Genomic DNA, 11,364 nt, shown 5'->3' with positions numbered 1-11,364 from the left:
ATTTTAAAAATAAAAGAACAATCGTAGCGTACACAGACGCGTGTGACTGCAAATGTAACATTTTGTAGGTTCTATTCCCATTTGAGGAAATGAAATATTTAATTTCTTTGCTCTGTAACGGTCTTCCAGGTTCCAGGAAAATTTACTTTTCAATATACGTTTACATTATTTTTTCTGATGATATTGTTATTAGGAAACGAAAGAATACAGAGTAATACAGATTAGAAAATAATAATTATGTAGTTCCAGCGGGCGAAGTTGCTAACGGGTCGCTCGTGTTCAAATAAAATTATGTTGCTGTTGACTCGACGCTCAAATAATTATGAAACATGACATACTCAACAATGATAATAGTTTGTTATAAAATATAATACTTTATTATAAAAAAATCTTCAATTCAAGTTTGATAAATCCGTTATTTTCTTGTATAATACTGTATATAATAGATACTTAATGCTAGCAACATTTTTTCCGACCGATCGATGCGCACCAAAATCCAAGTAGCTTGCTTGCTCTTGCCGCCATTTTGTTTCGCATCCGGCTTCGGTGTTTGGTGACGCTTGTGTTCAATAGTTATTGTTACTTGTTAATAAAAGTAATATATTAATTACTGTAGTAGTTACAGTTCCCTTATAAACTTACATATAGAATTAAGACAAATGGTGTAATATCTATTAAAAATTACCTAATTTATAATGTAAGTTTCGATATTTTTCTAACCAACGTGTGTTAACCTGTGTGTTTTTATAATTGCGAATATACTAAATTATCTTTCTTTTTATAGCTAACATGTCGCGTTACGGAGACTGTAAGATCTACGTGGGTGATCTCGGTAACAATGCTAGCAAGCCTGAATTAGAAGATGCATTTTCTTATTACGGGCCTCTGAGAAATGTTTGGGTAGCTAGAAATCCTCCTGGTTTTGCTTTCGTTGAATTCGAAGATCCTCGTGACGCTGAAGATGCCGTAAGTACCTATAAATAATTTCCATTTTCTACAAAATTTATGTATAGACATAATGTTAAATTTGTGTATTAGATACGGGGCTTAGATGGGCGAACAATATGCGGCCGTCGGGCTCGCGTTGAAATGTCCAACGGAGGCCGTGGTTATGGTGGACGTGGACCACCGCCCCGTTCTCGGCTCCCACCTCGGCCTTACGACGACCGTTGCTACGATTGTGGTGATCGTGGGCACTATGCGAGAGACTGTACACGTCGCCGTCGTCGAAGGTGAAAAAATAACACGTATTTACTCAATATATAAATATTTTGCTGGTATGGAATCTTTTAGAGAAAATTATTGATCTCTATAATTTTCACACAGTTTTACACTAAATAGGTAAAAAATATATAAGGTATGTTTTTTAAAAGAATGGTAACTCAAGATAAAGATTCCATTCCATGGTTTTCAATGAACGTAAACCAATGATAACTATGTTATAGGTTATCATTGGCCTGTGCGCCGAGAATGAACTCTTCAGTGTCTGCACTTCTTGTAGTCTGCGCTACGTAGATTTCACTTCGCGCCGTGTACTTCAATAATGTTGGCAGCATCTGTAACGTCTGAACAACGTAACAACCTACGTGCACACTTCGCTTAACGACAAGTACATTGAGTGTAACATTCGTTCTGCGCGTCGCGCCGCGTCACGTCACGTCACGTCACGTCTATTGTAATCACTGCGTGCACTCAGTGAGTTACACATTATTATCCCATATTTCTGTTCAAGACAAAGCAGACTGGATATTTTTAAGTTTTGAAATATAAGAGTGAAATAGATTCTTACATGTCACATAAAAACTTACTTTATACGGTCAGACACAGAAGAGACACTAAGTAAATTACAACCATATCTTTAAAAATTATATTTTAAATATGGCTTATATAAATCAATGACAGCGCATCATCACTTATCTGAATTTGATTCTTAAAAATTTGGTATGTTGGCTTACTATGTTACATAGGTGATTCCTAACAAAGGAAATTTACATCATTCACTAAAATAAGAAAGCCAAATAGAGGTTAAAACTTATGATTATTAATGTATGAATATCTTAAATATTTTGAAGTGTTATTCCACACTAAGAATAGAAAAATGTTTTTAGAAAACATACAAATTTTATTGTAACCAATCTTGAACCCATACCTTTTGGAAATAGCTTGATTCCCTTTATGTTCAAATTTTTATAGGTTTACTAAAAATAATTTAGAAGATAGAAACATGTGATTTAAAATTCAATTAAACCCTTGTGTATTGTCGTGTATAAAATAGGTAATTTACTGAGATTAGAAAATATCTCTTAGAAAAACCAAAAGCCACCCAGGGAATGTCATGAGTGGATAGCTAGTGCTACTTATTTATTGCTTAAGAATAGTTAGATGTTATTTTTTTTGCTTAAATTATTTTTTCAGATACTGACAAAATATTCTATATAAAACAGAAACATTGTTTCGTTTTATATATAAAAGTTTTTAAATTAATATTGTTATTCAATTAAAATGTATATATGTTTTCAGCCGATCGAGGTCCCGTCGTCGCACACGTTCTCGCTCTCCGAGATCCGGATCCCGCTCAAGAAGCCGCTCCCGCTCTAGATCTCGCTCCAAGGGAAGATCTATGTCCCGTTCAAGATCACGTTCTCCTTCTAAAGAATCCAAGAAGTCCAATTAAAAAGTCCACATAGTTCACTAGAATATAAATTCCATGTTTTATTATTATTATAATATTAAAATAGTTATGACAGAAGTCTCATAATATCCATCAAGAGAGGCCATATATCATTCCTATGCTATGACTGTAAGATACAAAAAAAGTATTTGTTCTATCATCAATATACTGACAATGAAAATAAAAATGTTTCATGTGAAATTTTTATAGTATTTTATTTATAGAATATTGCAAGGAAACCCTATTGTATCATCAACACCATTCCCAAAATATGTAAACCTGAAAAATAATACTGATTATATAATTTAGTAACCGTAATTTAATTGAGTTTATGGCGTTTCGAGCAAGCCCGTTGAGCATTAAAAACAACAACAACAGTAGGTTCTCTGCTTGCCCTGCTCTGTGCGGGATGCAGCGTAAAGCTAAAAAAAATTTTTTTATTGGAATGAAACAATTTTCATTCCAAATGATGAGTTATGCACAAAATTTATATAATAAAAACTAAAAAAAAATAAGAGAAAGTTAGTGCTAACGTATGTAACCGAATTCAAGCATCTACAGACCAAATTATATAAAGAAAATGTGTATTCTCTTTTTAATTAAATATATTGTCAACATTTCTGAGAATTGTTTTATCACAATAATATAATATATAAATAACTTTAAGAATATAATATGTTACTAATTTGTCCTTAACATTTTATTTTCGTAATAAAACAATTTTAAGACATATTATGTATGTCGATAATAGTGGTAGACGGGCAACATTTATCCAATAAAAAAATTAAAAAGCAATGTTCAGCGGACGGACGTCGTTTCGACTTTTGTATCCCGTCATGCAATAATTTTTCATTCATGATTACCTTGGTAAAAAGTTTTAGATGGTGTCGCCGTCGTGAACACTAGTTAGATTTTAGTTAAAAATGATATATTAGTGTATGATTTCGTATAGTTCAAGTTATAGTTCTTAATAGGTCTGTGACAAGTACGGTAATGGTGGCCATGTCATGAAAATCCCCACAGCCATGGATGATAGCTCCGTATCTCATCATAACGGAGGGCAAGTGGGATCTCAGATAGGAGTTAGTGTAAATAACAAACAAAATGAAGAATCTAGTCAAAGTGTCCAGTATTCAATACCGGGCGTTTTGCATTTTATCCAACACGAATGGGCGAGATTCGAACTCGAGAGATCACAATGGGAGGTGGACAGAGCAGAATTTGAGGTAAGATTTTATCGTAATTGACAATTTTTTAAAATATTGTTAATACATTTCGTGATGTCTCATAGATTTTTCATAAATCTAGCCTAATTCTTTGAAATACTTGATAATTTTGTTTTATGGTAATCTGTCTTAATAGTCTACTAAAGTACAAAAACTATTCATGATTTATTTATGAATAAATATGAGCACATTATAAAATGTTCTTAAGTTATTTCTGGATGCTGTTGTTTTCCTATTTCTGATGTACATTAGAATTGGTGTGTTAACATCCTTTTTCCCTTTATTATGTTACTGATAATTTAATTTGTATGTAAAGTATTAAGTTGAATATTTGGTATTTTTACATTTTATATAAAATTTTCACATGGTTAATGTGTCTCTTCATCAAAGTTAGTGCTTAATGATAGATTTGAGTACTATGATTTATCAATATATAAACAAAACTAAAATATGTAAATCAATGGAGTACAAGAATTTAAAGTAAAATCTACCAATAAGAATCAATGCAGGGCTTATTTAAAAAAATAATTTTAGATCTGTGATTATGATAGATTTGTTAAAACCAATCTTTCATCTTAAAATAGGCATTTATATCATAAATAAACTAGATAGTGATGTATGTGTATGCAAAAATGTTTTTACAGTTGTTTAGTCTAGGGAAGGTGTTTTTAATGTTTTGCTAGAATTTTTTTTCTAATTATTAAACTATTAATTAATAGGCAAAAATAGCTTTCCTCCAAGGGGAGAGAAAGGGTCAAGAAAATCTAAAAAATGATCTGGTGAGGCGGATTAAAATGCTGGAATATGCATTGAAACAAGAAAGAGCAAAATTTCATAAGCTTAAGTATGGTGTAGAACTACAGCAGGGTGATATGCGTCCCCCTCCTGATGAACCACCACAAGAACCAGAGCCGGCTGAACGAGCTCAATGGAAGCAGGGCCGCCAACTTATAAAGCAATATTTGCAGGTACAGATAAAATTTTCTTTGCATGTCATAGATAGGGGAGGTGTAACTAGAATTGTGGTACATCAAAGAGACAAATTGAGCCAGTTGACAAACAATATTTCCAAATTGAGAAGGAAGTGAAGAATGGAGTGTGAAGATCATCTGAGCACTTTTTTGTTAAAATTTAATTTAGTATGATAGTGAGATTGAATATAAGAAGAAATAACATAGTTTTTTGCTTTTAACAGGAAATAGGCTACACAGATACTATACTTGATGTGCGTTCAAATAAAGTAAGAACTCTACTGGGACTAAATAATGAAGAACAAGGTGACGACTCTAATTATAGGAATTGTGAAAAACAACAGCACTATTCTATGAATACTGCTTTAAGTCGCAAGATGTATGATTATGGTATGTTAATTTATTTCAATTACACAACAACATTTTTATTTATGCCATATCCCGCATATAGCAGGGTAGATAGAGGGAACCTTTTGTTAAGACACTTTTGCCCACCTTCTGTACAGTTTTCAAGACATTGCACGTTGTTTTTTCATTGTTGTCTTGTTATCAGAATTTGGAAATGAAATTAATTAATTCTCCTAAGTGGGCATTGAACTCACAACCATTACGTTTACAGTCAGAAGCAGTGCTGCTGTACAACAACCACCTCCATTCTTAATTTTTTTGCTAATAATTGAGAATTATATAGGTTATTAATATATTAATGTAGAATATATATTTATGTATAAGTAGTATGTAAAAATCTATGCAACTTGACAATGAAAAACATTTATTTCTTCTTCAATGTGATAAAAACATTTAGTTGAACAAGTATGTAAAATAACTACCATTTATTTATTTATTTTTTATTATATTAATTACATAATATTTTAATGTCATATATTATATGGAAATATGCAATTTATTTATATACTTCGTTTCTTTTTTCATTCATTTATGTACCATATAAGAAGAAAGTATATAAATTTATAATACCAGAAAAATAATTGTACAATTGATAACTTATCTCTAATAGAGATCTTTACTAGAAACTCTTGAATATAGGAGAAGTTGAGAGAGACTAACAATATAACAATACCTACATTGGTGTACAATGTAAGGAACTCAAGCTGTTTTTAGAGTGACACAGGAGTGTATATGTCTTTCCTTTGAAAGTGCCAATTGAAATTAGTAGTAATCAATAATACAAAAACAACCAAGAATTTGAAAAATATCACACAGGAGCTGATTGAAATATACATATTTGAATTAGAGTGCATAAATGTGTAATACAATATTCTAATATGTTATTTAGTCTTATTTATATTTATGAAAGTAATTATGTAAATTTTCAATTAAATATCAGTAGTAAAAAATATCTTAAGATCTGTATAACATGGTTGATAGAACATTAGTAATGTGAGCTGTAAACAGCCCCTTCTACAGTGTCAATACAGTGTTTGATTGGTACAATCAACAATATATTTTTATGCTGAAATATTAAAAAGAAACTACTTTGTGTTTATTATTTTATACTTTATGAAATTTATTTAAACACTATTAACAATTGTACCCTTTTTCTCAATATTATAATTATGTTGCTGTTTTCTTAAAAACTTCAGGTACGAAATAACTCGATCTTTTTGCTGGAATGGTTGCGGCCTAATGTCTCGGTCGGGTCTATCGTGCCCGGGCGCTGCTCATAAAGGGGCGCCAAATAGTCCGCAAAACTATTTAAACATAGATATGAAATTATATTGTGTTCGACTGGGGGGCGTTGTAAAAGTATTTTGCCCCGGGCGCGAGTTAAGCTCGCTATGCCACTGGCCGCAACACCAGTGTTGTCAACTAAGGCTATTAAGAGGGGTACACCGGTTTCGCCGCTATGGTGAAGGAGCCAACAGTTTAGATGTAGTATTTTTTTTAATTTCACGATTTTTTCGTTTTATTCATACTCTATTCGTGTTACGCAGTGACGAATAGATACCAATAACGTAAACACCTACAAAAATATTATTAAAAATTTGCCGATCCGCCACTTTTCATTCACAAAGAACATACCAGAGGGATATCTCTAGTTCTATTTTACACATATACCTATTTTCTATAATAAATTTAAACATCGTTCAACTTCATTGCCGATACCTAGGACTCGATTTCGTGAATGAAGCGTGTGCGACGTCCCTTTGATAGGTTTGTGTCTGTTTGCGTCATTCTTCACAAATGGCGTTTTATTTTACAACGATAATTTTATTATTTTGCTTAAAAAAAATCATTTTAATTTTTGGCATAATCTCTTTTGTTTTTATTATAATAGGCTTTTATTAAGTAGTTAAGACGGTGGTTTTATTTAAAGTGGTGATGACAAAAACACTATAATTACTTTACATGGCATTTATACATAAATATATTTTTTATTTTATTATTATGATAATATATATTTTGTAATTATGATAAAAAGTAAAAAATCAAAACTTCTTAAATGAGATTAATAGTGATTTGTTTTATTTCAGGTAAAGACCAACGCAAAGCGGGTGTTTCCCAAGGAAGCGGTTATAGCGACGAGGGCCTGTCGGTTCAAGAGACGGCCGCTGTGTTTGCTAATTTCGAGTTTCTCGCCAATCAAGAAATGGACATGGACGAAATAGATGATTTAGAAGCGAAACAAATGCATCACACTGCGGGCAAACAAGGTGTGTATGTCACCGTAAGATTTTAAATACCGTTAGTTCATGATTTTTATTCGCGATATTGTAATCTATCGATACATTGTAAACTTTTTAATCGCCGGCTTCGGGCGTCCTGATTGGTCACTTTTACAGCAAAACCGACCAATATGTGTCGTTACCACAGAACTAAGAATCTAAAAAGGTGTCAATAAAATGAAACTTTATTCATTATGTGATATAAAGTATGTTGTATTAAGAATTTTCTTTTAGGTATTCGAAAATTAGAATATAAACAATTAAGAATCAAGACTGAATTTGGTATTTCCTAACCTAACGCCACCGCAGCTACCGATATTTAAGTGTAGATTCGGTTAGGTTAGTTATTTTTAAATTTAAAAGTTAAGTTTCTAACCTAACTTGCACTTAAAAATCGCCTTATCTGTACCTGAGGTTTCGTCAGTACATAAATGACATTTTTTGCTATTTATATTGAGCCTACTGTAGTACTTTTCGAACTACTACTGTCGGTTCGCAATGTGTCGCTAAATTACAATATTATTGGTGCCATTTACATTGTGAGAAGGAAAATGGCTTTTATGGACCATTTTCTCAGCATCGCATTTTATCCTTTGTATAGCAGAACTTGTATAGAGTCAAAACTCTTTGTTTTTAGCTATCCTTTCGATTTTGAGACATTTTATGTCACAATTTTTTTTTATGTACTAATCTTAAATCTCTATGGGTTATTAATTATTTTAATATCAATACAAATGTTTTTTCTAATAGGACTCTAAAATTGCTGCCTTTTGATTTAGGCAAGTTTATAATAATAATACATTTGTTTAAGGCGAGGAAGTCGACCATGAAGCGGAAGAGGTACTAAATGAGTTAAACTTGCTAACAGCCAGCGAAGCTGACGGAGGTGGTCAGGGAGACGAATATCCAGTCGGCGGTATTATAGCGTTATTTTGTTATTATTAGTTTTTTTAAGCTTCATGGTGTATCCCGCATACAGCAGGGGTAGACAGAGGTAGGGCTTCCAATCCCGCATACGGGGCTAAGCCCGTTTGAACTAGAAATATTAATGAAGAAATTGAAAACTTAAGATTCAGTCAATTCGGTAAAACAGTTGTATAAAATAACTGTTACGGCAATTAGCAAATTTGTCGAACTAAATACTTTAAATTGACATAACTTTTTATTTATGAACCGATTGTAATAAAATAAACCCTATATGTTTTCGGAAGCTTGCCAGAATCCAATAGTGAAAACCGCATCTAAATCGGTTAAGTCGATTCTGAGATTAGCGATAATAAAGACATACATACATACGGACAAACAATTTTAAAAAAAAATTAAAAATCATTGTTTTGGGTTTTATTACGTTAATAAAGGTTCCCAATTACATTTTTTAAAAATATTTTCCAAGTATAGACACCGACCCTCTTACGATTTTATTATAAGTATAGATAGGGATTCTTCGAATGGGAATTAAACCCACAATCTGTCGCGTTTACACTCGCACTCTTAGTCTACTTTTGCCTCTTCCTATTACTATTACGTTTTAGCTTTCAGATTTCGATCTAACTTTACAAACGTGTTAATGTTAACTATATTGTCACCATATTGACACACTCAACACGCATTGCTTGAACACCGCGCTTTGTCTTGTTATTATAGTGAGTAGAAATAAAAACAATTCATTCCTCGCCCCCTGATATCCATATAAATTAATTTACAGTAAAGTATCCTGGAGGAGGTGCGGGCGCAGGCGCGGGTGCGGGCGGCGGCGAGGCGGACGACAAGCCACTCGCGCTGGGTGAGCTCGCGCAGCTCACCGTCAGCAACGAGTCCGAGGGCTACGATGTGGCCAGCGCCAGCAAGGAGTCCTTCAGGAAGACATGGAACGCGAAGTACACTCTCCGCTCGCACTTTGATGGAGTATGTTACCATTTTTATTTTAATTATATTTGAGAGTGACAACCTAATTTGAATTAAAAAAATATGTACAAAATTACTATTCATGGTAAATATTTATTTTTTTGTAGTAAAGAAAATTAGAAAAATTAAAATGTATATACAGTTATGTTAAAATACTGCATTGCACAGGTACGAGCTTTGGCGTTCCATCCGACCGAGGCGGCGCTGGTGACCGCCTCCGAGGATCACACGCTGAAGCTGTGGAACCTCCAGCGCACCGTGCCCGCCAAGAAGTCGGCCGGCCTCGACGTGGAGCCGCTGTACACGTTCCGCGCGCACACCGCGCCCGTGCTGTGCCTGGCCATGGGCGTACCGCGCTCCGAGGAATGCTTCTCGGGCGGCCTGGACGGCACTATCCGCGTATGGAACCTGCCGCCGCCCGCTGCCGACCCCTACGACCCTTACGACCCAGCCGCGCAGGGGCCCGTGCTGCGTGACCACACAGACGCCGTGTGGTCGCTGGCCAGCGCGCACGGCCGCCTGCTGTCCGCCTCGGCCGACGGCACGGCGCGTCTATGGGCGCCGCGCGCGCCCCGCCCTCTGCTGGCCACGCTACGTGACGACGCGGGCGCGGGCGCGGCGCCGGCCGCCGCTGACTTCGCGGACGCGGCCGCGCGAGCCGCCGTGGCCTACCGCGACGGCACGCTGCTGCTCTTCGACCTGGAGACGGGCGCGGCCGCGCTGCGCGTGGCCTGCGACAGCGCCGCCACGCGCGTTCGCGCGCACCCCACGCTGCCGCTGCTGGTCACGGCGCACGAGGACCGCCACATCCGCTTCTGGGATGCCGTGTCGGGCCGCTGTGCGCACGCCATGGTGGCGCACCTGGACGCCGTCACGGGCCTGGCGCTGGACCCCAACGGCCTGTTCCTGCTGTCGGGCTCGCACGACTGCTCCGTGCGTCTGTGGAACCTCGACACCAAGACCTGCGTGCAGGAGATCACGGCGCACCGCAAGAAGTTCGACGAGAGCATCCTGGACGTGGCCTTCCACCCGCTGCGGCCATACATCGCGAGCGCCGGGGCCGACGGCCTGGCCAAGGTCTTCGTTTGATTCCCGCGCGGACCTCTCGTTTTAACGTATTTAATATTGTATTAAGGCGCGCCCGACGCTCGTTATAAGCGCGTAGTGAACTCATCTATGTATAGACATTCGAAATCTATTATAATATATTTTTAGATTTTCAGTATGTGGATTTTAGGTTTTTATCGCAACTTTTTCACCGATTTTACGATACGCAGTGTATATTCTTATTTCCGCGCATCCGTAAGGGCCCGCGAGGGGACGCGCGCCCCGCGTCTGTACGGTCGGTGGGCATTGCGGAGCGAGAGGACCGTAGCTGGTATGATTTATTTAATTCGATTGGATCTATATAGATAGTCTTGTTTCGTCACTTGTATTGAATAAACATGCTCTCACGATATCTTATGCGAATGAGCGAGCGAAAAAAAATATGAATGAGTAGTAATATAACGGAAGTAAAATAAGTAATGTTTGTTCGTAACGAATACTGCGATGTAGAATATATATTATAAAACATTACATATTCCTTTGTTTTCCTCGAATTCATACTTGTACACATACATCCAAAATTGATAGTAAAAAGCAACATAACCGAAATTCACGTCTTTTTTATTTTTTACTCATAATCCTGTAATACTTCCCCCGTTTTAAATAAATAACTTGTTTAATGTTTTCAATAATGATATATTGTTTTCTTTTCTTCTGACCGTACTTTAAATAAAGCCGTATATTCACGTAATTAATACTAAAACAATCATTATAAATTTATAACACAAATAAAATATATTTATAAAAAGATATAAAAGCTATTATTATGTATGTACAGAAACTTAATAAAAATAACA

At 35.8% G+C, this 11,364-nt stretch overlaps 2 protein-coding genes across 3 annotated transcripts; both read left to right on the top strand.

The window, feature by feature from the left end:
- Window positions 1-523: 523 nt before the first annotated feature.
- LOC146528732 (serine/arginine-rich splicing factor 7-like) lies at window positions 524-2,872 on the top strand. Of its 2 annotated transcripts, XR_014879071.1 has the most exons (5): window positions 524-697; window positions 785-966; window positions 1,039-1,232; window positions 1,446-1,695; window positions 2,521-2,872. XR_014879071.1 is itself a non-coding variant. In XM_085202797.1 (4 exons), the coding sequence occupies exons 2-4, from the start codon at window positions 790-792 to the stop codon at window positions 2,672-2,674; spliced, it is 525 nt and encodes a 174-aa protein (XP_085058923.1). In that variant the 5' UTR covers window positions 524-697; window positions 785-789; the 3' UTR covers window positions 2,675-2,872. The 2 variants fall into 2 exon arrangements, 1 of the variants encoding a protein (XP_085058923.1); XM_085202797.1 differs by lacking the exon at window positions 1,446-1,695.
- A 576-nt stretch (window positions 2,873-3,448) lies between these two features.
- Cka (Connector of kinase to AP-1) lies at window positions 3,449-11,116 on the top strand. Its single transcript, XM_085203156.1, has 7 exons — window positions 3,449-3,897; window positions 4,617-4,865; window positions 5,093-5,258; window positions 7,364-7,543; window positions 8,367-8,471; window positions 9,261-9,460; window positions 9,629-11,116. The coding sequence occupies exons 1-7, from the start codon at window positions 3,679-3,681 to the stop codon at window positions 10,547-10,549; spliced, it is 2,040 nt and encodes a 679-aa protein (XP_085059282.1). The 5' UTR covers window positions 3,449-3,678; the 3' UTR covers window positions 10,550-11,116.
- The last annotated feature ends 248 nt before the right edge of the window (window positions 11,117-11,364 follow it).

The sequence above is a fragment of the Heliconius melpomene genome, chromosome 19 (assembly GCF_056956725.1).
Source record: "Heliconius melpomene rosina isolate 202511_hmr_F chromosome 19, ASM5695672v1, whole genome shotgun sequence".
NCBI lineage: Eukaryota > Metazoa > Arthropoda > Insecta > Lepidoptera > Nymphalidae > Heliconius > Heliconius melpomene.
Note: the sequence above shows the minus strand (reverse complement) of the source record. Positions and strands in the feature narration are given on the sequence as shown.